The sequence below is a fragment of the Larus michahellis genome, chromosome 10, assembly GCF_964199755.1.
Source record: "Larus michahellis chromosome 10, bLarMic1.1, whole genome shotgun sequence".
Taxonomy (NCBI): domain Eukaryota; kingdom Metazoa; phylum Chordata; class Aves; order Charadriiformes; family Laridae; genus Larus; species Larus michahellis.
In genome coordinates, this window is record NC_133905.1 from 20,864,069 (window position 1) to 20,890,930 (window position 26,862).

Below are 26,862 nucleotides of genomic sequence, written 5' to 3' on the forward strand. Positions count from 1 at the left end.
AAGGCCCTTTTCAATTACTACTTCCAGTTTCTCTTTGTTGCTCACTGTAAGCCACTTTCTGTGCTGAAATTCTTCTCTCCTGGTGAACTTGAAAAGCAATATGTGAAATCAAGGTTGGCAGAAGTTCTTAGCACTAGAATAATATCAATAAATAGGATGAGTAGAAGCAGCATGTAGCAGTTGACCGCTAGTTTAATTGCGTTCTGTAATATTGTAGTGAAACCTTGGTACTTCCTTTTTTTTTTGGTTTGGTTTTGTTTTTCTCCCCAGAAATCAAAGGAGCGTCCAGTCTTTACGTGTAAATGAGGGGCAGGTAGAGGTTCAGTTTGTCTAATTGAGCGAGGGGTATCAGACAGCTCCAAAACAGATAATGTCACTGGGGGCAAAGAGGAGTTAATGCCGTGGGCCTGAGCTTTCTCGCAGGCAGGGCAACGGCACTGCAGTGAGGTCGGTGGAAGTACCAAGCCTACGTGTTATATTAACTATGTGTGGGCAGGAGGTTAGAATTACTGCACAAATATACAATTGGGACTTGAAACGCTTTGGGATCCTCTTTGTGCGTGTGCTCATTTCCACGGTGTCTTGTTGTACACACACGGTTCAACATGTGACTGTGACTGTGCCAGGTTTGTCGGTCATTAGGCTGATGGTGTGCTCTTTTAAAGATCTTTTTTACTATGAGAAAACTATTGAGACCTATAGATTTGACAGTGCGCACGCACTAACCCGCTTGAGGCAAAAAAGAAACCTTTAATCTCTGTTAAAACTCTCTGTGCCAAATATAATAGCTGGTTTCAGCAGTATTTAAACCAACTTCATTAAAACTTGGGAAGGGGAAACAGGTTTTAAAGGCTGGTTTTAGCAAGTAATCAAGTGTCTCCCAGATGGTCCAAATATGACTTGTTCAACACTGGGGGAGGGAGAAAAAAGACAAGACCCGACACCCCCTGCGTGTGTGTGTGGTGTCTCCGTGCAGGCCAGGGGGGTGGCAGCCCAGCAGGTCCCTGGGTGCGACACGGCTCCGCCTGCCCGAACCCGGCGCTCGGGCGCTTGGTCTGCTCTGGGCGATAGGCTTACCCTCCCAGGAGGCAAGGCTGCAAGATGTATTTAAATGCGTTCTGAATTTGTAATGGTGGCTCTATTTTTTCCACATTTTTTTTACTGTCCTTGCACTAAGAACCAGTTTTGCTTTAACCCATTATGAAAATTAGTGGTGTTTAACTAATTTTTGTTACCTTGTAGTCTCTATGAGAGAGTCTTTGTTCTTGTCAGATGGAAGATTGATGTGGCTGTATGAACCGGAGCACACACTGGAGGTGCATCTAGCGTGCCGGGCTAATCGCTTCCTTATTAATATTCATGAGCCATCTCATTTAGCGTGTGCTCTTGGGACTTGATTAAAGTAAGCAGCGCTGCTATTGGTGCTTTAGCTGTGGAGAGCTTTCTCTAAGACAGAGCTCGCGTTATCCTTGTTGTCGGCGCTGGCTCCGATACCTGCGGCGTCTCACAGGCCGCCTGTACAGCGTTTCCGCAGAGCGTTTCTTAAATGACGAGTCAAACTGCAATGATAGAATAAATTTGAACTCACCTTTGTAAAGCGTCATTGCTCAGTCTTGTAATGAATCCTTTCTGTTTGCTCCCAAAGGTGCAGAGGAAGAAATGACCATGTAGAGTCTACAGCTTGGGTGCACATAATGGGAAGTGGTGAATGGAGCGGAGCTGGTCTGCAGCCTTGAGAGCAGCCGTTCTGCGGACCACTGGGCAGCCAGGGACACCTTGCGCGCCAGAGGCGTTCTCCACCTCGCTCGCCGGGCATACGCGGGATTCTTTTTAATTTCTGAGGTTGGAATTCAAGATTCCTTTCCTTCAATTTTTAAACAGTTTTAAGATTGTATCCACTACAACAAGCGGAGCAATATAATCAGCAACAATGGGTGACATGACAAATAGCGATTTTTATTCCAAGAACCAAAGAAATGAGGCCAACCATGCAGGAGAGTTTGGGTGCACACTGCAAGAACTGCGCTCCCTCATGGAACTTCGAGGAACAGAAGCAGTAGTAAAAATCAAAGAGACATATGGGGAAACAGAGGGGCTCTGCAGGCATCTGAAGACATCACCAACAGAAGGTAAGCATGTCTTCCTTCACTTGAGTGGGGACTTTGCATAAGGGCTCTCCAGACGGTGAAAGAAAGAGGTTTTGTTTCAAACCTGAACACAGTTCTCATGGTGCTGCCTTTATTCCCAACAATAGTAAAACAAAAGAGGAGTCTTCAGAGAAAAAAGATAAAAACAGTCTAGCTATAGCTAAAGCTAGCGTGAGAATAAGAGGTGCTTTTTATTCAGAGAGCTAAGTGGATTAATTCTTCCTTAAAAGGCAGACAAAAAAAATATTCAGCGCTTGTTTTATGGTGTTATAAAGAGGCTTTAACAGATACGCTCTTGGTGGTAAGAAGGTGCACACTAGTTGCTTCATAAGAATTTCTAGGTATTTAGGCATCTTGAGGATATAAAATGACCTTTTGAGCTACACACCATGTTACTTTGTAGATCAATATGTAATATATATTTTTTTGTGGTTACTACTCTTGACTTGCTGTGTTACCGTAGATAGTTTTGCTTAAATTATCAATATACGACTGCATCTATGGTTTTTGTTACTTGGACTTCTTTTGTATGTATAATTAAACTCCTTACTTTCTTACGTTTAATAATACTAATCATAACTTTTCAATATCTATTTTTATAAGTGGAGTTCTCTACCTGATCATCAGTCATTAGTCTAGTTTTCAACACTTATCCCAAATATCTCCCCATAAAACATTGACAATGGTGGGACGTTTCCCTCTCCTTGTGCAATTTTACTTGCACTAAATGAGAAAGAATTGGTGAACAGGAACATTCTATTTAATTCTAAGAATTCTATTTTCATCACTGTATTTTTGTCTCCAAGGAATATTAACGCTTTTGGAAATTATACAGTCTTTGAGTCTGTAATATTTAGCTTGTCTTTTAAAGTAGCCAAGATGTTCCTTTTAAGTTATTTTCTTTTTCAAGAAGACAGACGTGTTGGCTTTATTCCATTCTCTCCTTTTTGAAATTAATCCTTTACTTTTACTCCTCTGTTTAAATGCTGGAAAGTCTTGAATTATTGGTGTAACGGTAAACATGTCAATTACAGCATCACATAGTGTGATACTATAAATTGCAGTCCCAGAAGAGTCCCAGAGGAGCAGCTATCAATGCCTGGCCTTCAAGTAAATTCTTCATGGTCTGACACTCGATCATATACAGTCTCAGTATCGTTTAAACAGTATAAGCTATAAAGCTGTGAACAGTACCTTTTCAGCAAAGGTTTATTAAGCTAATGCTGTATTAAAACGAGCAGCAAGCTCCAGTAGTGCTTCAACATTCATCTGCAGTCTTGTATTCTAGAATGTTTAATGACAGATCTCTCCCACTTTCTAGTCTTGCCCAAATATCTGATCCTTCAGACAGGACCTCTTTTCCTGCCTGGAGATTGCTCCCAGTGGGAGTGCTGAGGTAGGAAAGTGAGACCCTGCCACTTGTCTGGGATTTCCAGATGCCTGTCGGTCTTCCAGAGAGTGGCCTAATAGCTGTTTGACACCAGAGGATCAACTCTTCAGAGAACGTGCGGCAGTTCAGACAGATTCCTGACACGTCTGGGGAGCTGCAGACAGAAGTGCAGGATCTCTATATTTACCTGACAGAATAAACACTAATTTGTAAATATCCCACTAGGGCTTCAGCATCTTAAATATCCCGTAGTGGTTTATGGCATGTCAAAGAGGGAAGTCTCAGTCTGGGTGAACCAAGGCCACTGCAGTGACTCCAGTAAAGTTTTGCCAGTTCGTTCTGCCGGTTAGCTGGTCAATGTGAACTTCAAAGGAAACATTAATTGCATTATCTGGTCAATTTGTGACATCAGGGAAACTTAATTCCTCATATCGGAACAGGGCGTATGGATCCAACTAGTGTGGCACGCTGACTCCAGCAGTAATCTATCTCTGATACTTCAGATAAGGTAACTTTCCTCTAAGCCTTACGTGTGCTTCATCACTTGTGCATTAGGGAAAAACCTTTCCAGCTTCAGATGGCAATCAGCATAGCCTTGGAATCATGAAGACTCTGCTGGGTTTTAATTTTAAATTAGATCACATAATAGGAATTCCCAGTCGCACTAAGTTTTGATCTTATTTTAAATTGTTGTGCTTGGAAAAATTGTTTTAGGAGGGACTCTCTCTGAAATATGTCATGTCAAACTCAGAAACTTTCGTTTGGGAGAAGGTATCCATAAGAATTCAATAGAAAACCTTTAAAGGCTTCTGTCAAATATAAGCAGAGGTTTAGGCATAAATCCCTAGCCGTTGCTTTTCTTGTATCCAAGCACAGCAAAGAAAGTTAAAATACAGTGAAGAGGATATTCTTGAAGATATGACTGTTCTTAGAGGAAAGAAACATAATAGTTTCTTATATGGAAATGGAATTTTAACGTTATGTAGACATGAGTTACAAATAAAATATTAAGCTAAGTAGTGGAGGCTCCCACAGAGTTTTATCTTTTGGCATTTGCAGCAAACCATGGATTCCCCATGCAATATCTTTATGAAATCCCTTAATTTGCCACTATGGCTGAAAATCACTTTTCCAACCACCATCTTCTGTGGTGAAGCACAACCAAACTTCCGCTATTTTTTATATTTTGGAGTGCTGTGCATTCTACACACTTTTATTGAGGTATAACAGAATAAGCATTACTGCAGGGCACTACTACTTTTTTCAGTAAACCCGATAAACTCTTGCTGAGCAAGAGTCCTGGGTTACTCTGAGTGAAATAGGAAGGAGGACTTGACTGTAGAATTTAGTTCTTCCCAGGCTTGTAAGCCCTTTCGGAATTTATTTTCATAAAGTCTTCGTCACTTTGTGGGTTATGGCTTAAGTAGTTACTGCAACAGAGGACAAAAATGTATCCTGGAAGCAGGCACGTTATAATTCGGTAAAATGTGCCTGCACAGGTATTTGCGCCAAAGAATTTATGTAAAATCTGAATTTGCTGGCTTACTCAATATTTAGAAAATAAGAAGTAGCAATTAGCTCAGTTTGCTCAGCAATTCATTTCCCATGTTAATATTTGATGTGCCACCTATGGACTGGTAGAATCAATCACTTACATGAAAAGTGCCTTTTTGAAGCTCTCTTTTAAAGGCCTTGAACTTCTCAAGGTAAGACATCTTATGCATAACTCAAATGTTATTTTTACTGTTGTGAAGGTACACCTACCAGTGTTTTCTGAACTCGTGTATTGATCAATGTGGAGCTTTAAAAGTCTGCTGAATGTTGAGTAGCATAATATTTGCATGCTGAAGGAATTCACAGCGTTATCATGGATTACAAGGCTTCAGTCTCTTCTTTATATTTTCTGTGGTCGCTTTTCTGACCATAGATGCGGTGTGGATCCCAGCTCTCAGTTATGCCGAAGGGATTTCCTGCATTGAAGTGATTATATTGTAATGAAAAGCTACCATTTCAGTGCTCATAAAAAGAACCTCCCCAAAATCTATGGAAATACTTTATATGAAAAAACACAAGTATGCGTCTCCTTGAATAGTCTTTAAAAATATTTTTCTTGAGATTAGTTTCACTTTCGTTATTCTAGTAATACAGAAAATGAACAGGATCTAGCTGTCGTTTTTGCAAAGCAACGCTGGATCCCCCACCGGGCAGAGCTGGGTGACAGTTGTACAATTTTCCATGCAGTGTGAGTCTCCGAGGCCCACTCGAGCATTAGTGATACCTTATAAAGGGCAGCTGGTAAAACGCGAGGAGTTAGTTGGATGAATACCAAATGAGACCGGAATCCACTCTTTCCAATGCTTAACTGTATTTTAGCCACAATTTTAAGTAGTATGCACCAATTTACAGTAAGTTTTTAATCTCCATTCCCTTCGTATTACAAAAGTGTTTATTCCTTACAAGAATACATTATTGAATTAATTTCCACGATTTCTTGCTTAAAATACTTGGATGCAGTAATTTCCAACGCGCGTGAAAAGTGAAGCCGCTTATAATGATGCTTCTTTCATTTTTATATAAAGAAAAAAAACTTGTCCCGTGGTGGTGGTGTCTGTGGGAGCAGCCCTGCGACAGCCGCTGGGAGAAGGCGCCAGGCGTTGGTGATAACGTCACAGCGCTGCGGGAGAGGTTCCGCTGGCGTTTGGCAGACGCCCGACGGGCTGAGCTTCTAGAAACGGTCTGGTGGAGCGTGGGATCGTTTCAGACGGGACGTGGTTACGTGAGATGGTGGAACCTACTTTTATTATGGAAAAATGCAAGTTTGGGTTTTTTTTAGCTTAGTTCCCTTAGGATGCTGTAAAAAGGCTTCATGGCAAGAGAAAGTATGAATGAGCAGTTAATTGGTAGCATTTCTAGTGTAGAAGCTGACTTTTTAATCATCATAGCTGCCCTTAGCTAAGGTAGATACAAGGTAAGTCACTCTCTTCAAAAGCACGTTTGTTATAAAGGAGATGTGGGCTGAGGATCAACTAGGCCAACTGCGTAGGTTTATTTTTCATTATTGCAATCTAAAAAGCCTTTTATGATTTAACTATGAGGTAAAAGATGAAGAAAGACTGAGTGCGGCAAAATTAACCCGTTGCTTTTAGTACTCATTAGTTTTGGTTCCTCAAGATTGCTTTTATCAAAATACACTGTTAATAACCCAGTATTCTTTCTTGAAGCAAATCTTGCTAGGACGTGCTGAATTTCAGTTAGGTGCACCACTATGTTGTTACGTGTTAAATTAGCTACAGATACGTAAAGAATTTAGAAAAGAATCGAGAAAGGAATTAAAGAGACTTGATTCAGACAAATATTAATTTAAAATAGAAATATAAAACAATGTATTGCTAGATATTGATATCTATAAAACCACACTGTCAAAAATAGATCATGAAAGTAAAGAAACTGATAATAGCATCATTTTAGCTGTTGTTAAAAGAATACACTTTATCATGCATAAACCATCAAATATTATGTATAAGTTCAAGATTTTCTTAAATTATTTTAAATAGAAGGTTAGGATGAATATTATCCTACTCATGAAATGGGTTGGGTTTTTTTAAAACCTATGTTGCCAACTCTCCTGAAGTAGATTTTAAGAAATTGGCTGTGAGGCTGAGCTTGAAGTATTTTGGATATCTTCAAAGCAGCATCCTAAAAGCACTCTGGAAGAAGCTGCGCTCGTGATCTCCCCCGCTCGCCGTGCTGTCCAGTTCCTCGGCCTTATTGGTGGGGTCAAAACGTAATTTGCAGTTCAGGCCAACTTGCCAACACGGCCAGGCCAGAAGCCAGACTCCCAGTACACATCTCGTCCTTATTTGTGCATGTTCTCCCTGCATGGAAGGGTTGGTTTAAACAATGACAACAGCCTTCCCCATGAAAAAAGCCTTTGGTACTGTCACGGCGAAGGCCTCTGAGGGTTGCATTTTGCAATGCTTTTTTCCTACCTTCCATGGGAAAAAAAACCCTTTAAATTCGTATTTCATGCAGTGTGAAGCATGGTTGAGCTGGTAAGAACTTGCGAGAACTTCACGTTTTTCTGCAGTCACTTCAGTAAGCGCTTGTTGCCTTTACTGCCCGCTTGGGTCCCCACAAACCCCCCAGAATGTCCCCAGAGCGGTGTTGAGCAGGCACAGACCACCTTGGCCAGAGGCTGGTTAGCCAAGGAGGATGGCAGGTTCTGGACACTCCTTCGTTTTGACGTTACTGTTTCTGTTGCTGGAGCCCTGAGAGGTACCACCTGAAAGGATGGATTTCCCTTGGGGACACGCCTGGGAAAGCCCCAGCAGTGCCACCGCCCGGGATGGGGTGTCCTCTCTGCGCCCACGGGCGCCTCCTGCTCTTGCCACGCAGAAAGCACCAGAGCCATTATTGTTTATCTGGCTCTTTGGAGCTCTGTTCTGCGGGGAAACGCTGCGCCGGACACAAGTTGAGGTTAAACACTGCTGTTGTAGGAGGTCTTTCGAGATTGTGAACAGATGGAAAATATCTAGGCAGGACGGTTCATAGAATCGTAGGGTTGGAAGGGACCTCTGGAGATCATCCCATCCAGCCCCCTGCCAGAGCAGGGTCACCCAGAGCAGGTGGCACAGGAACACATCCAGGCGGGTTTGGAATGTCTCCAGAGATGGAGACTCCACCCCCTCTCTGGGCAGCCTGTGCCAGGGCTCTGCCACCCTCAGGGTAAAGAAGTTCCTCCTCATGTTCAGGTGGAACTTCCTATGCTCAAGTTTGTGCCCGTTACCCCTTGTCCTGTCCCTGGGCACCACTGAAAAGAGCCTGGCCCCATCCTCCTGACACCCACCCTTTAAGTATTTATAAATTGTGTGTTAGTAACTCGTGTGAGGCAGGGAGTCCCGCTCTGGCGTACAGCTCTGTCTGAGTCCTGTTCAAGCCGTAAGCCGTGGCCTCGGCGAGGCTCAGGTGGGCTCTTCTGTTCCTGTGTCCGGCCGTGTGCTCCAGCCCGGGCCACGCGGCGGCACCAGCGTGGGGACTCCTGCTGCCTATACTATGTTATATATCCATAAAATAATATCTACACGCTTAATGATTTGGGAGGAGTGCATGGACCATTCTTGGCAACTGCGGTTATTTTCCTTATCTAGTATTTCCATTGTTTGTGTAATGGAACAGCAAACATTCTTCCAAAGGTTACCCAAACATAAGCATCGCAAATGAATGGCTTAGATTTTTCAAAGCGATAAGTACCATTTCATTGCTCGGTTTGTTTCTGGGTTTTGGCATGTCCTGCCACTTGCTGATTTACTTTGGCTTTGTTCATTTACTTGTAGAAAACTAGAGGAATATTGCACGATGCGTTTTCCCCACGAAGCTTTTAAGAGAAATTTAAGCTAGATCACCTGCTCCTTTGAGAATCCTGAATGGTTGGCAGAGAGCTTCTCAGTGCGTAACCGGCATCGCTCTGACGGGAGGTGAGGAGAGGGAGAAAGCCTGGGAGTCTCTTCTGCTGGCTGTATTAGGCAGTGTCAGAGATTCTCTGAGTCCACTGCCGGTTTGTTTAGGTGATTGCCCAGAAGGTTGTCTTCCTTTCAATGATTATTTCTTTAGCAGGCGCAACACTTTCAGAAAGGAGGCTGTCTTCATGCAAACTGAATTCCCTTTCCCTCCAAGACAGTACGTTAAATACATCAGGCAGCGCTTGCTGCCTGCACACATACATTCTGCTGCCGCACCTCAGGTTTAGCTGAACGGAGTAATAAATGGGTGTGAGGTTTTGCACCTGTTTTGCACAGGTCTAATGTTTGTTCGTTGTAATTAGCTCAATTACAGCTACAATGTGTTGTAAGTCAAAAGAAAGCCTGGTCCAACGACTTCAAGTAATTCTTTCCCTCTTTCTAAGGAGGTTATTGTAGGTTAACGTTTGCTGTAGTGTGTTGTGCCACAGGTTTCTCCTTGATCTAAATACGACGATGCAATACAGTACGTCATTCCCTTTTTGCAAAATAATAAGTGATGGAAAGTGTTGCCATTATATGGCCCAGCTGATAAATCTGTAATCCTGTTCTTAAAAATAGTGGTTTGAGTTTGTTGGCATAACTGGCTCATTTATTGTGTGAAAAAAGATGAGGCCAGATCTTTAACGTAATAGCGCCAGTGTATATGATGGGGAAAGTAATTTTTAGATTTCATGAGCTCTGGCAGTTACGTCAGTTGTCAGAATTGCTAAGTTGGGTTACGTTAGCGGTGCTCCCTCAGAAAAAGGCAATTAGTCCTTTGCTCGGAGGATCAAAAAGGTGTGCTGTTGTGTGCGCCTGCATGCACGTGTATCAAAGCGTCTCCGTGCTGGGAACGGGACAGCCGTGCGTGTTCTGAGGAGCGGTGGGGAAAGGCCCGGGGGAGGCGAGGCGCGCGGGGCGGCCGCGGGTGCGTGGCAGCCTGGCCCTGGCAGAGTCCCGGCGGGGGAGTAACGCTCCTGCGGGGGGAAGATCATGTAACGAGTACCTCCCTGCTATTGTATTGCAGGGCTTAGAAATCCATAAATATATATAGCGCGTCAGCCTTGAGTGAGAGCTGATTTATCTTCATTTTGTTCTAGTTTTGAGACAGCTGCAGGAAGAAGGCAAAGTCCATTACACCAAATGAACAATCCAATCGATGTAGCCAGTTTGCCCTTGATGAAATTAAGCTTTGTCTTTGCAGTATATCAGAGAGAGTGAAGGGGCGGGGGTTTTTTTGCCTTATTTTGTCAGTGTCCTGTGAAAGCAAACAGTTGACAGCCGGTGGCTTTATCCTTCTGTGAGTGGCCCTGCTAGAGGGAACTTAAGAGCACAGCCCTTAATCAGGTGTCTCAGCTGACGCTTACAGGGGTGCAAAAAGTGCTCACTTTACAACATCACCTAAAAATTTAAAGATAAAACAATTACCCGCATCTCTATTAGGCATTCCCAAACTTCTTGCCAAGTGTCACTTCTAGCAGCGATGCTGCCTCCAGCTGAGCCGTGGGAATTGGAAAACTTCGCTACTCCCGTCTTCATAAGGATCCTCTGTGGATTGGGCAGATGATGACAATGCCATTGAGGAATAACAGAAATTTTGAAGTTTATTTATTCAACTTTGCATTAATTTTTTTTTTCAGGAAAGAGGATTCTGTTACTTGTTGAAAAAGGTGTTTAGCTAAAATATTGAAAAGTCTTTCCACTGGGGCAGTAGCTTTCAATATGTAAGTCTGAGTTCAGTAGCCTTGCGAGTGGAAATAGCGTGACTGAATGACTGGTCGTTTCTCTTTTGGCGATAGCTAATGCGAACGCACTTGGGATAAGATGTGTCAGATGCAGTAATGATTTCCTGCCTCCTGTCCCCTTTTGCAATTGCTACTCACCCTTTGAATCTAGACCGATCAAATTTACTGTTTCCATCTGTTTTCCAAGAAGTCAAAGGTTGATGGTGCTTGACATGCCTGTTATTTATAAAGGTATGGGGAGCGGAAAATAAAGCCAAAGATGTATTTTTGGCAGTCAACACGATGTGCTTCCAAGACAAACATAACTGCATTTCCTCGATACTGATTTCTTTTAATGCGATGCATTTGTAGTTTCTGATTTGCCTTCAAAATATCTCTAGAAATTACTTCTACCCTATCTCCAGTAATTTTTCCCCACATCTATCTAGGTGTTCTAGAAAATATGCTTGCGGTCGCCGATCGCGAAAGGTGTAAGGAGAAGGAAGGCCTCCCCACACATCTTGAAAAATTGATGATCGCCTTTCACATAAAGAACCTGTTTTCACTGATAATAGATGACATAGTCTGGCGTAGCTTGCAGCATGGTGTAGTAACTTTCTTTTTAACTTTTAAAGAAAAAACCACCCCTTTCTGAGTACTCATTAGGAAGCCCATTCCTTGCCCTTGCCTTGGAGCTGGTAAAACAATGCGTTTTAATGTCCCGTCCTTCTTGCCAGTCCAGAACTTGGCAACGCAAGCACGGATTATATTAAATGCAGAGTATTTCTGTTGTATAATAGAAATAGCTGGGGTGTATGTAGCTGCTATTTCTGTAACAATAGCATTTACTAGCCCTTGTTTCCTCTTTGCTTTCAAATGAAATTCTTCAGGGACTGCAGATACTCTTCCTGTGTGGATTGCGAGCTGAGTCAGTTCTGTGAAAAGACTGGAAAACCTGAGCTTCCACAGGCTTGTGCGACTCCTTTGATCGTTCCTTTTGCATTTGCTGTCAGTCCCTCCTCCCCACCGAGGAACCCTCTCGTTCAGTACGAGGGCAGTTGAGGTACAGTCCTCTCAGGTACAAAAAGACTGAAAAAATGAAGAGCAGGAAGGAAAATGGACCGAATTTATAGGGTAGTTCAAAAGCCATCATGATTCATTTTTCTGATTAGCATTGGAGATGAGGGAAAATAGGGAATAGCCCACTTCTTTCCAGGTGTGCTTGAAAGGAGAGCTTGCCCTTGAAGTAGTTACAAAAGGAGGAGAGGAGAATTTTCTTAACACATTCAGTAAGTATCCCATTAACTGCAGCAGAATTTCTCTTTGACTTCCCAAATGAGGGCACAGCTCTTCAGATGCTGTAGGCTGAGCGCTGTTTGTTCAGGATCATGTCAGCATTAACGCAGGAAGACAAATGTATGGTAATGCTCTAAAATTACAGTGCAACGATTAAGTTATAATCTTAGCACTTAGCATAAGCATTATTCTAGGCACCTTGGTTAATTCTTTGCTTAAACAATACAACAAATACACAGTTTTTCTGGCAGTTTCAAGTCATTACCTTAGTTTGGAAGTTTGGGTGGCAAATCAGAGCCCTGCGAGTTTCCTTGTGCTTGCTTCACTTCAGTTGTGTGTTGGCCCCCCCCCTTTCCCTGGCACAGGGTCTGAATTTTAAAGGAATGATGATTCCTTTCTGAGCCCCTGGTGGGTTGGTTTGTTTGTTTGTTGGGGGTTTTGGGTGCTTTTTTTTTTTTTAATTACACCCCGAAGTATCCCCGAAGCAGTAGAGAATTATTGCATTGCATCATCTTTGCCAGCAGGGTCGCGGCTGTTGTGCGGCTTTGCATGGATAGCAGAGCTTGCCCAGCTTGACACTTGTAGTCTCGGGGTACCGCAGCTGAAATACCCACCTCTTCTTGAATTGTAGTCCCGCAGTTGACTTCTAGCCCGTGAAGACCTTGCAGTACCTAAAGATGACTGTCTTGGTGAAAGTCACTCCTGTTGGTGAGCGATAATTGATTAAAAGGGTAAAACAGCAGTGAGGAGTGAGGCCAAAGTCGGGACCTGTTATTTTTGCTATGCAAATTATCTAGTGTTTGCTTAAAGAAAAACCTCAAAAAACTTTAAAGCCACCCCCGTTTCCTACAAAAGTATGGTGTAAATTTGGCGAACCAGTCAAGTGTTACGGCGTGCTCCGCTGCTGTCTGTGGACGTCTCACGTGGTGGGGCTGGAGCCCTGGGCTTTGCCTTTGTTCTATTGTTTTCTCGAGCCAGTGGGTTTGGGCAGTGGCGCCGTGCGGGCGCGAGGGCACCTGACAGGGCTCACGCTGCCACCGCCCTCACCTGCGGCCGCAGCACAACAGCCTCCTGAGGTAGGAGTTCAGAACAATCACTTCCCAGACTTCAGAAATAATATGCCGAAGGCAGCCACCAGAGCGAATTGTCGGTGATTACCAGTATTACGGGCGCATCCAACAGGAGCGATACAGGGCTGCGCCAGTGCTGCAGCTGGCCCTGGGAAGTTAAATTCGCTTATTTCTGGTGCTGGCCTTGTCAGTGCCTGATTCTTCAAAGCTATAGGTGCTGGAGGACTCTACAAATAATTTTAAAAATTTACAAGATAGTGAAGGAAAAAGGTATCAATATGTCATTGGTTTTGTTCCCAAGGAAGTCTCTGTGGTTGTGTTGCACCTTCTGGTACTTTGTCTGCTTATAAACACGAAAGCTGATCTGCTGCAACCCACAGAGTGAAAACCATAACCCGCAACTACAGAGCTGAACTGTCATCCAAACCCGTTGTGCACACTGGCTCATAACACGGATAGCAATAGTATGTTGGATTACCAGAGAAATGAAAACAGTTTTATCTGTGTAAGTGTATTGGCTGGGCAGAGGTCAGCTCTGTTCCCTTCAATGAGTTGCTCCTGCTGGTTTGTTGCTGTTCAGTGCTATAGCGTAGCTGAATTCATTTGCTTAAACATGAAATATCAGATAGCAGAATTCATTGAGTTCAAATTGTCTTATTGACTGTTCTAAAGTGACCTCTCAGTAGAGGAGGAAGGCTGGACACAGTTTGTTGACATGCGTGTGCACTACTGCTCCGCAGCACCGTATACGGGCTGAGAATGAGCCTGTATTAACGCTTGTGTTGAATGTTTAATAAACGTCTTGGAAGAAACAGATTTTTTTTCTGCCTTCAACCCTGAAGAGCGTGCATGGTAAAAGATCTGGATGGTTTGAAAAGATTTAAAAATAACTCGTAACGATAGCTGTTTCAGCATTATCAACATACAAAGACTCTTAAGGTGAAATCAGTGTTATTTTTTTCTCCCCAAACCTAGATGTTATTTTTAATTCCTGATGTTAATCCTATTTAACGAGGATATCAGTGTGGCGTGTTTTTGCCATGAGATGCTGGCAGTGCTTTCTGCTGCCCCACTTTTCCAGAGGTATTGATGCTGACGTTAATGTTGCTGCAGCTAGCAGCTCAAAATTCTGGAGAAAAAGATATATTTCATCTTGCTGTGCAGGGGCAATCAATACCGTTTCCTGGATGAAAAAATCTTCACGTCTCCCCTGTTCTGCTCTTCTCTCCTGTGAATCCCGTGTGCTCAGCAGCTGCCGGGACACCTCACCTTGCTGTGCGGAGGTGAAACGTCCCTGCGGGGCTGATGCCAGCCATGCTCTTCTGCGTCACTCGCAGGCACTGCTTGCCGTGCGAGGGTGGCTGCTGGCATCCTTCCCTGGAGAGTCAACCCGGCGCTTTTGCAAGCCTGTCATCTTTTCTATCTAGTCATGTTCATGTGGTGACAGCAAACTGAATTTTAAGTGAGGTATTTAAAATTAATGGCCTGAATCTGGGACCCACTTTGGAATCCCCTAGATTTCCCGTTTGATTGGGTCACTATTTCATCACGATTTAGTGAGGCTTTCCTCCTCTCTTACTATCATTTTTAGCAGTTTAACTGCTCAACCCTGAATTTAATTTGGGGGACTTCTTCAGTCTCCCTAGATGTCTTAAATGATTCAGTTGCATGTGGTTGCCGTGATCTCTTCAAGAAAGAATTTTTGCCAGCTTCATTTGGATTTGGGAGGCAGGAGGAAGGGAATAGATTTGAACCTGTTTTCATTTTGGAACATTTTGAAAGAGTTCATTCTACTGTTAAAAATTGATAGCACGTCTTGTCTGCCTGGGACTATCCTTGAAAGTTGTGGTAGCCACCTTGGATTAACAAGTGACTGGTGGTGGCTGGCTGGAATAAAATCACGCTTCTGGCTGACATTGCAGTGTGAGCAAAAACCCTAGCGTTGTACAGGCAAAGTGACCTTTGCTTGGTACGTCTTGTCTGCTGGGGGAACAGGCTTGAACTCCGTTTGCTGAAGTTGCTGTCTCTCATACCAGAAAAATCCCTCTCCAAAAGGGGGATTCCCAGTGTAGCAGTATAACATTATTTAATTCATTATTTAGGGATGGGTTTTTTTCCTTTACCTTTGTTAGGTGTCTTTTTAAACAGTCTCTTTCACTACTTTTTACGATAGTAGAACCCGTAAAAAAAACCCCAAAATTTCCAAACTTAATTCTTGTATGCACAGGAGCTTTCCAAAGTTACTTAGTTTTACTCCAGAAAGAGGGTCAGACCTTCACGAGAAGGGGCCAGAAGAGGGCAAGGGGCGCAGGGCCCAAGGAAGGCGGTCATAGATCCCCCTTCTGAGCTCTCAACTGTTAGGAAGATGCAGTGGGTGTTAGGAGAGGTGGGGGTTCAGTTTAGCACACCTGCCGTGAGAAAACTGCGTTCTAGCAGATTGTAAATACCAAACATAATAAATTTGCTCATATGTATGTAATTTCTAGAAGGCATTTATTCATACTACAAATTATCCATGTTTTCTTGCATTACTGAATAACTGCATATGTTGGTGTGAGTGGTCAATGATCATAGAATTGTTGCCCTGATAAATTTATGCAAGCCAGTTATCAAAAGGTGATTGTTTCAAGAGAAAGCAAAACATCAAACTGCACGTACAAAACCTAATACTAATTGGAAATGGATTTTCTCTTCTTAAAGCTTAAGAGATTCTTCCCTTCTTTTCTCCCTCTCCCTTCCCCCAAATGTTCAACTTCTGGACAAAGTAGCGTATCCGTTCCTTTGCTCTGTGTTAGCAGGAGCGTGTGTTCTGGGAAATCTCTAGTGCGATATGGAGAACTGGAAGAAGCTATAAACCATTTCTGCATCCTCTAGTATGTAAGACTTAGATGGCTGGGCAAGTGGATGCCCTGCTACGCATATCTGTATTTTCCATATTTAATATTCAGGATACTGTTCCTGCTTGTGGACTTCTCCATATCTTAGTTTATGCTTATAGACAATTTGAAGCAATTAACGCCAAAATTGTATTCTCATTTCATACCAAACCACTCTTTGTTCAGATTTCTTCACCTGCTTCCATCGTCCTTTGACTGTATCATTTTTTTCCTGATACGTGTTTCCTTTATTGCGTATTTGCTTTGAGCTTTGCATCTGGTATTTATTCCTATTCTAATGCTCCTGGAGGTCTTTCTCAAAGATCTCACTTTTGAATTGCCTGTGACATCATCCTTGTGGGCTCAGGCAGTTCCTCTTTTGCTAACAGAGATTCCTCTTCAGCCCAAAGTCTTTTGAGAAGACTCTGTATTTTCCTGGTATTGACCAGGTCGTGTGTTGGGCATTTGCCCTGTTTGAACTTGGGCCTTTTGGCAGTGCTGGATCTTCTCTATCTGCTTAGGTTGCTCTATAGAATGGGGGGGATCAATTCAATATTACTTGTACACAAGGGTGATTATGACTGCATGAGGTATTAAATCTTGGCAACCGATTTAATGACTGTTAAAGGTGAATACTTCACCATGGCTCTGAATAAGTAGACTTGAGACATTAAATACAACTGATGCAATTGAGCTAGGTGTATCGAATGAGTAACTGCACGGCCTTCTCTAAATGTGTGTACCAGTTTCCAGTTTAAACTATTTTAAGACCAGCATTTGTCTTCAAACTTGGCTTGTGGCTTTCAAAAAAAAACAAACCCAGATTACACAGTGATTTTCATGCCATTTAAAATTATACCAGTTTTTATTTCTGAAGCTTTGAAAAAACAAATTGAAGTTGTTCTTTGCTGGAAGGGCTTTCAAGAAAAATATTTTTGCAAAAAATGAACTTTGAAAACTTCTGCTACTCTTCACTGCATGAGGTAATTCATACTAAAATTTACAGGCTGAAGGTCAGTAAATGACGGGAAAGATTGGCTACTTGTGTTCCTGTTTGCAGACATACAAGAATTGGGTTTCGTTAAGCTCTGTCTCCTGGCTTAACCCTTATTTTATTCAAGTCAGTGATGAAACTTCCATTTCCTCCTTAAGCAGGATAATTTAAATTTTGAGTTTTGGGCATATCACAAGAATTTTAAGTACTTTCTAGCGAAGATATTATTAACTTAACGTTCAATGTTTATGACAGTCTTTACCTGATAAAGTTTTATAATATTGTTAAAATGAATGGATTTTGGTGCTTTGACTCCTTAATCTACTCTAAGAATCTGTCCACTCTAAGAAATCACCATATAATTATTTTAAAAAATAGTTGTAAAAAGACTTCAATATGGTTATTGTTTTTGATAGGAAAAAGTTGAAGGTGATACAAGAGCAGATACTCTTCAACTTAAAATATCTTTGTTTAAAGTCAGCTGTTTCCTTCTTAAGGCTTCATTATACTTACTGGAAAGTGCTTAAGAGAATTTTGGTTTTGAGCACTAGGAGGAACTGTGGAATAGCAGTTTATAGAACCTTGATTAATGGTACTGAGTTCAGTCTGTAAAGCAAAGCAAGCCAGATAGTGTTTCCACTAGCCAACGGAGACATGCTCGTAAGAGTTCTTTACAAGTCAAAGTTTATAGTGGGAATTTTGTTTCTGCCTGAACATCAGTGCTCTTACATTCCCATTCAGTGTCCAACATCATACAAGGCTAATTGTACATAATCCTCAGAAATTTAGAAGCATAAAATGCATAAAATAAAGGGGAAAAAATAGTAGCTTTACAGTAGCCAAATGTGTTTAAAAATACCATGGTCTGTAGTACGCTGGAAGTGTTATCACTTACAAAGACGAGTAAGCGAGAGAAGAAAGCGTTCGAAGTGAAAGTACAGAGGCACCCTCTAGTATGTGGGTAATCAAAGGAGTCAAACGACGTTTCTCTTCAGTGTGAATGGCGTGAGCATTTAGAGCACGTGGTGGCAAGAGTAAAGACTAGATAATAGCCTAGCCGTGAAGGGTTATGCTCAGTGCAGAGTAATCTTACTGAGAAGCCAAACATTGGTTTATTCAGTAATCCAACAACTCATTAAAGGGAGCTGGCAAGCAAAGCTAATTAATAAGTATGTCCGTGTCTTTTCAGAGGTGAACTCCTGACGTTCTATTTAATATCGAGTCAGTATGTGTAAGTAAGGTGAGCTGGCAGGCAAAATTAATTAATACATTCACTCAGTTTATCAAAGGCTACAGTCTTATTATATAGCTCATGCTGAGCTGGGGGATGTTTCACAGGCAAGGCGATGGCAAATCGGACACCGCGCCAGGTCTCGCTTCTATTTGGCTGTTACTTGACAGTGGGTAAAAGGAGCCCAGTTCATGCAAAAGGAATCCACCGTTAGTGTGATCTTCTCTGCAGTAGGTGTAATTAATATAGGAAAAATTGTTTGGAGTTTGGGGTTTTTTATTGGGGTTTTTTTTTGGCTTAAGGCTTAAGACAAAATTGCATTCCCAGGTATGGTCCATTAAGCATACGGAGCTAAGGGTGGATTTGTAACTACTATCAGCATTACGGTAGCGGGGTCCTCAACAGTCTGTAGGCTTCCTGGAAGAAAACACGATCCAGTAATAAATGCTCTTCTTAACAGGCAACGGTATTGCCCAGTATTTATTCAGATTAGCTCTCTGTACAACAGGGCTAGGTCCAAGGGGCCAGTGGCTCACTAGGGAGGAGAAACAGAGTTTGCTTTTCCAGAAAGGGGCTTATCTGTCTGACAAGAGGATGAAATAGGCCTAGACCTTTACATACCACTGTGTTTATCATCAAAAGACACGATATTGCTTGTAGTTATGAGAGAGTTCGTTCGCTTGCATCTACTTTTCAGCTGGGAATCTGTTGCAGTTCACTGCCTGAGTTTGCTGTTCATCCTCATCCTCCTGGGCAGTGCACGCAGAGTTTCGCTCTAATCCTTTTGGGAGGAGGAAAAATACAGAAGTTTCAGTCTACAGAAACACTTACTCAACAATTTGACCTTTCTATAAACCTGAATCAGCAACTGATAAATGCCACCTTGACATCACCTGAAGAGCTGACAACTTTATTTCAGCTGTTCTAATAAAAGGATCTTAAATGACCAAGTCGCCTAAATAAAGCACTGACAGTGCTAGGCTAGCGGACTTGGAGGGAAATTTTTAGCTATGGGTTGATGGTATCAAAAAGTAGGTCTGACAAGGGTAAAAAATGGATCTTCCTCAGCGTCACGCTAATGGTATCACCCATCCTTGAAAATTGTCTCTTGCTTGCAGTTTTACTTGTGATGTCCCAGGACAAATATGGTTTTGTTTGTTTGTTTGTTTTTTCACTTCAGGTGTGTGTGTTTAGAGGCCCATGTTTAGATTGAGAGAAAATTTAATCTTTCACTCAGAATATCTTCTGTAAACACCGATAATGCTAATTACTTTGCGTATATGATGATGTTATAGTACCTGGCTCTGAACAGTAACATTTTAAAGTGGGTATGATCACAGTTACTCCTCTCCTTCCCTCCATCCCTGCCTCTAATCTTAATAGGCAGCAATAATACTCTTGGAAAATAAAATGATTGAAATGCTTAAGAGTCTTAGAAGCTTCTGGGAACCAAAATTGAAAAGAAATTTTATTAAGGCATATGTTAATAAAAAAAAAAAAAAAAGGCAACCAATAGAAACCAGACCATGTTACCGTTTCCAACTAACTGCAAACCTGGAAGTTATTTTGTTCAAAGCTTGCACAAGGAGGAGGAAGGCAGAACCTACGAAGGAAAGACTGGATTCCCAAACTATTTTTTCAATATGAACCATGAACCACAGCTCTTCTAAAGGACATGGGATACTTAGAAGCCTGTACTAACAAAATTAGCCACATTTGAGGGATACCATGTTTGAAAGAAGTGTCTACGAAAATATAGGTATGCAAAGAAAGATGAAGGTGGATTTAATTTCAAATATTACTGCGTTCAGTACTGGGAATGGATTTGTTTTTGAACGCTGCAGCGATGTGTCTGCCGAAACGGAGACTGCTACTTACGTTTCAAATAGTGGAAATGCTGCTCTGGTTTTATAAGGTAGCACTTGCTACTAATTGAAATAGTTGCCCTTCATTATAACCCCTGGCTTCTTCACATAGAAGGCAAAACATTTTACTATGGTGGTTGTATTTTTGACTCTGACACAATGCAGGTTCCTTTAACAAGGTTCTGAATGAGTTTTTCTCCCATGGAAATAATGGAGATGTTCCTGCAATCCAAAAAAGGCTGAAGGGAATTAGAACAAGAGTTGGAGATTTTAAAACAGACAGCAAAACAAAACCTGAAACAGCTGTAACCTGTAAGAGTTAAACTAACATCTGGAAACCTCCTAGCAAGAACTGCGAGATAACTTGTCGGCGAAGACAATACTTGGTTAACTGTAAAGTGTTTGGACGAGGAAGCGGGGCTGTGGTGACTTGGGTCAGTGAGGTTGTCACCACCCTTAACAACTGAGCCCTTGGAGAGAAGCCTAATGGGCAGCGCGTCCTGAAGCATAGTATGGACACCCCTGATCTGGTGGTATCTCTTAGAACCAGAGGGGATACCAGTTCAGGACATAAAAAATTGTGGCGCTGTGTAACGGCTGAGCAAACAGCCCCTTACCTCTAGCTTGGTATACACCGGAGAACAAGAAAAGGCTTGTTGGGCAGCGTGTCGGAGCCTGGCATGAGGGTTATGGTTTAGGCAATAGACCAGCAAGGCAAGGGGCTGGTGTTTGAGAGTGTGTCACCCTTGGGATGTCTGTTGCACCATTGCCGTGTAAGAGCAGTGGGTAACATTTGCATAGTGATGTCAAACATGACTTGTTTCAAATTCAGTGTTTAATCTGTAATTTTTCTGCTCTGTTTTTAATGTATATAACCCCTCATCAGCCACTAGATCAAAACATCCATTTCCATGGTACAAAAGAGTTCTGAATGTGACCCATGAATTACATCACATCTGAGTGGTCATTCAGACTTCTGAACTGTGGCTTTCCATATCTAAATTTCAAAGCTTTGACTAGCATAGAGCATGATGGCATTAATTCTGAAATGCTATGCTTTGAGTAAGATGAAGTCAAGGTGTAGCGTTGGAATGCCTGGTGAGAGGGACCTGTCCTGCCATAGTGGGTAACCTCGTGATGGCTGGCTGAGGCTGCTTTAGTTCCGTGTCTGCTTGTGTTGACCTGTAAAGTGGAAGTTAGACTCATTTACAGAATCCATAGCAGTCCACGTGCAAGTAATCTGCTTTAAATTTCAGAGCAACATGTATCTTTGAAATAAGCCACGTTCTCAAAATGGTGTGACTGCAGCTTGGGGTACTGTTTGGCCTAGCTGGGTGGGAACAGGCCTGGATCTAGGAATGGATATTTCTTCTTGTCATAGGCGGAGGAGGGGACTGTCTGCCATTTAGGGATCAGATTTGCATCCCATGGGACTAACAGGGACAGGGCAGTTGTATTGGTAAGATCCGCAAAAATCCATTTCAAGTGTAAGCCTTTGGGAATATTTTTTTTTTTTAGAAGTCACACCAGCTGTGTAGTACAAATCGAATGCATTCTATCTGAAAAGACTTCAAAGGAAAAATGGTCAAATTATATATCTGCGTGACCGTATGGCATTGGTTTCCAAGATGTTGTCATTTTTACTTTGTGGTTTTGTAGGGAATAAGAAAAGTACTGGAAAACTTTAAAGTTTTCCAGCTTTCATAGATGCTAATTGTTAGAATGGACAAACTCAGCAATGTGGTGATTGGGAATGACTCTCAAGAGACTCTCCTGGAAGAAGAATCTTATGTTTTGACTATTTTGTTCAGACCATATTGGAAATGATGTTTTTCATCTGTTGTTTCGAAACTAAAAGCAGTTTTACTTCCTTCTTTATTCCAAGTAACTGTTTAGTTGCTGTACATTCTAAATTACGGATTTACGAAGGGAACTCTACTGAGTTTCAGGAACTGAATATTTAAGTGTGCTTCTTTCCTAGCCATCAGCTCCCTCTGTTTGGCCAAAATTGCCCACGATATGGCGCACTCCCCTCTGTCCGTCGTCTTGCATGTAAGAAGACGGTGGCAAGCAGCTGTGGTTTTCCCTGTAAATGTTCAGTTAGCTGAAATTCCAAATGGTCAATTATAGATGAGTGCACCTGAGAGGGCTGAGGTGACTGTTCCCAGAATTTTCTAATGAAAAAGATGCCTGAAGAAAATTGTGCCTTTAATAATTTAGAAGTCTGGGTTTGGCATGAGGTGTCCTTGACATGCATACCATCAATATTATTGCTCTGTGTCAGAGTATGTCTATGACAATTTCAACTTGAACACACCTGAGGAAGCTGCAGTACTCTTCTGGAAGAAGACAAAATTTGTTTTTTGTCTAGTCTTTTCAGAATATCCACCTATTGCAGCTTATTGCTTCTTGAGAGTGGAGAGAGATTATCCACGGCGTGTGATACCACAGGGATTGCTCTTGAATCAGGTATTTCAGCGTTGAACAGTAAAATATTTTTAGTCCCACTCAAGATGGTCCATAGCGGTTTTGTTTGAGCGTTTTCCTGTTTTGTTAGTAGTGACTAGTTACATTCCTCCAATAACATTTGATTTGAGGAGATCAGAATTTGAAGTAATTTATACACAAACATATATGTTATGTTCATGGCTTAAACAGCGGTGTTATGTTGCACTGAAGGGACAATAGAAACATCATGTTCTCCCTTAAACTAATAAAGCCATCTATCTGTTAGGTATATGAAACATAAATGTTGCTTTCTGACACAAGAATTTTAAATTGTTCAGTGATAAGAGGAGAATCGTAAGTTTACGTTTTACTGCAAAATATGAAAGTATTTTTAAGAAAATATCTTAGCAGCACTGGAAACTAGTAGAGAATATAACCCTATTGCATTATTATTAACTCCTGTGTATTATTATATAAACTACAGTTCCTTCAGGAAAGGTGAAATTTTTTACATCCCATATTCAGCATCATCATAGTTACCAGCAACTTAACAGGGAACATTACTGTAAGCATCAGATGGCAGTACTATTCCTCTTCTTGCCATAGATTTGGCTCCAGAAGTTTTAATTCTGCATGTCTGTAAGATGTAATTTTTAATTCTGATGAATCTCGTAATAATATTCTACTTTGGATTGTGATGTATTCCACACATCCTAATTATTTATAGGCAGGAGACAAAGCAATATGCCAATGATGTGGTGCAAAGGTGAATATAGTTAAAGACTCTAGTGCACTACAGGGATGCTTGTATTTTCTGTGTTTCACAGTAAAAAATATTATTTCTTTAATTAATTTCCAAGAACAATTTACACTTAACTATTATTCTAGTAAAACCAACTCTCTACCGTTAGCTTCAAATTGTGTGTGAAATTCCTGATGAAAGATTTTTACGCTGAAAAACAATTGATCTTTTTATTTTAGAATTCTTATTACATTTGATGATAAGCGTTCTCTTTTTTTTAATTTTCTTGTTGTACCTTTTAATTTATAGCCCTTCATAAATTCTCATTTTAAAGTAATCTATGATCTGCCTCTGATGTGGTACTTTAAGTGTTCCAATACTGGTACTAAAACATGGGCTAAAATAATAGACAATTTCAGCTGTAACCCTGAATCACAGGAAATGGAAGTTTAGAGAGATCAGTGCTGAACATGCAGCACAACATTTACTGAGGGGGTTCTTTTTGCAGGATTTTAATATTCTAGGACAGTATAATTTTTGTTTCCTTTCAGCACTTCTGTTCAAGTGTTTACATTGAAGGACAATCTTCAGAACAGAAATTTAAGGCCAAGATCCATATACTCTGGATCCTGCCCTTCACAGTGTAGGGGATTTGGGGGCAGTATGAGGCATTTTTACTTAATCTAGCACAAAACCTGTGATTCCATTGTGGGCTGCAAAACTCATCAAAGCAGCAGAAGGACTCGGGCAGTGAACTGTTGAGTCTATTGCTGCGCCACGCTGCTGTAAGTACCTGAACCAGTTGAAGAAAGGCAGCTCAGGTGTTCTGTGCTGGAGCACGCCTGGGACTGCAGTAAATATTGACAGACTCAAAAGCACCTGACAAGTGGGTGAGAGGCAGCGACTGAGTATCTTCATCAAGGAAGCAGCAGATGGTCTTCTGCTGCTATAGTCTTCATCCAAAATAACTTTTTATTGACGCTTAAGAGTTAACAGAAGAGTCGAGTTTTGGATGCGAAGTGAAGACTACAGATGCAGAGTCCCAGAAAGGAGACAGAAGTGGTGGTGAGCGTAGAAGGGCCCTGGCCGAGGCTCTGAGAACAGCTGTGGGAGAGGCCCTGGCTCCCATGGAGGGTCTAACGGGGAGCACCCCATCACAGCGTTGGGGCACGGGTACCTGTGAAGGGAACAACATCCCAGAATTGGGCCTCAAAGAAAAGGTGTTTGCTTAGGGGAATTAAAGGTTGCAAAATGGTGAAGGAGATGGTTTTTTTTCTTACCAAGTTTTCTTGATAGTTACGTAGGAAAGAGCAGCTATCTATGAAGCTGGCCAGTATTCCGAAACTTGACTGCTTCAGCTGACTTTGCAGCATTCGTGGCATTTTCTGCCACAGCTAGAGGGGAATAGAAGAGAACAATTTTATTTCACTGTCCCCAGACCTTACTAACAGAAGAGGAAAAATTAGAAGTTGCTTAAAGCAGAGACTGAGATTCTTATAAATCTAATAAAGTGTGTGTGGGGGGAAGTGATGTTTATATTTATCTCCGTTCAGCAACAGCTGTTATTGTATGGTAACACTGCGGTACTTTGTAAATACCATGTCAATACAGTTGATTCGACACATGCAGAGCTCTCCTGGCCATTTCTGCGCAGGGCTCTGCTAAGGAGGATTCCTCAGCTCCTCCCTCTCCCTCCTCCCTGCTCTCCATTAGGATATTTCGGGCAGAGTACACAATTTGCAGGTCTTCTGTGCCACCAATGAGCTCCGGAGAGGCGACCTCCCAAACACTGGTAACAGTTGTAATTAAAATACGCCAGTGGTCTTTTGAGTGTACCCCAAGTGTAGCGAGTAGACTGAGAAAAACAAAACAAAAGCCCAGACAGTGAGAAATAAGGTCTGACTTGCAAAATGAAAATTGGACTGCGTCGCTTGTCCCACGCATGTTTTTACCTTCCCCCCCCTGCAGTAACCAACCAGCTGCCTGGAGAATTAAGCCGAATGTCATCCTGACTATTTACGAATTTTCTTCTAACCTGAAATAAGAGGACAACAAGGGAAAAACCTGTGCCTCGGAACAAAACTTGCCTGTTGTCATGAGTTAACAGTTAACTGGTGAAAGAACACTGGAATGCTTAGAAATCGTGCTATATTTAGAATTTATTCTGCGCAGTGGCAAGGTCAGTGCCTCGTTCCCTGTTGTGTGTGCAGAATGCAGAAGCACCAGGGCGTTTTACCATAGGTCACAGCTGAAGGTATTCAGGAGGGTCGATAGCGCGGTTCCCCCGCTGCCCAGTGAGGGAGAAAAGCCTTGAAAGGTGAGTTGCTCCTCTGAAGAGGAGAGAGATGCTGTGCGTACAAGTTAGCAGTTATTTCCAAGGTCTCTAGGGAAAACATTTGCATCGTTATTCTGGTAGAGGCTTCACTTCAGAGATCCGGCTTTAAAAAAAAAGAACAAAGCCCCCCAAAAAACAACCATGAAAAGCCAAACCCAAAAAGGTGCTGCTAGTAAACGGCTTAAGAAGGGTGCTTGAGGCTGGAAATGTTGGGGCCCGTAACAGGCAACGCGCTGCTGCGATTTCAAATGCACTTGCACCATGAGGAGTTATACCTTCGAATTTGGTTATTCCAGAGCACAAAGCAAGGCAGTGTGTGAAGCTGCATATTTAAATTTTTAAAAGGTAGTGGAAGGGGTTCAGAAGTCGTCCTCAGAATGTTTTACGACCATTCTGTTTTGGATGGGATCCATTAGGATGATGCTCCTTGCATCTTCTATAAAGCTATACAAAATGTGGTGCCTAAAACGTGATGAAGAAAAATTAATCATTTTGTAAGTAGTTTATTCTTTGGTAAAACGCAGTGTGTCAGAAATTTGACGTTGCATTGGAAATTACTGATTTAATTTTGTCAGCTTGACTTAATTTTCTGTTCTATATTTGCAATTGGTGTTAAAGGTTACACTTTAGAAGACACTCTGGATTCCTGAAATCACATTAGTGACAGATATTTAATCAACAGCACTATTTAAAGGTGTCTGAAAAGAATGTTGTGCCACTACGGCTGTGGGAGGGTTGGTATGAGGTGTTAAAGACACCGTGCAGTAGAATAGGTATTAAAAAAAGCTCGAAGTCTAAAGAGGGCAATGGGATGCTTAAAATGTAGAATGATGGAAATCAAAGGAAGTCACTAGGTGGTTGCTGCCTTTTGTTGTGGCAGCTACGTCTACTAATGGTCTTTAATTGTGGCTGTATAAAATATTGTGTGCTGCAGACCTTCTGATCTCCAGGCCCAGACTTCTCCGTCCCGCCAGGTTCTAGATGTTAGTTACCTGCTGCCAGGCATGTCCGCTCGCTCTCTACTTTAACATTTTAGACCTATCCAGGAAGAAATGCACTGTGGAAAGATTTTTTCCTAAAAACCAGACATGACTATGAAGAACTTTCATCATTTCTTCTTTTGTCTACTCTTTTGAGCATATGAAACCTTCTCCAGCGTACAAACGGTCCTGACTGTTGTGTGCACAGAAACAGAGGACATCCTAGTCGGCACAAGAAAAATTGCGATTTCTAGTTGGTGGCTCAG

General features: G+C 41.9%; 1 protein-coding gene across 34 annotated transcripts in view; it reads left to right on the forward strand.

The window, feature by feature from the left end:
- Nucleotides 1-26,862, forward strand: part of ATP2B2 (ATPase plasma membrane Ca2+ transporting 2) — a 429,829-nt gene that overhangs the window by 245,880 nt on the left and 157,087 nt on the right. For all 34 annotated transcript variants that reach the window (XM_074602513.1, XM_074602506.1, XM_074602514.1 and 31 more), the window contains one exon: nt 1,646-2,129. In XM_074602513.1, the coding sequence (XP_074458614.1) occupies nt 1,931-2,129 (199 nt within the window). In that variant the 5' untranslated portion in view covers nt 1,646-1,930. The remainder of the gene's footprint in view (nt 1-1,645; nt 2,130-26,862) is intronic.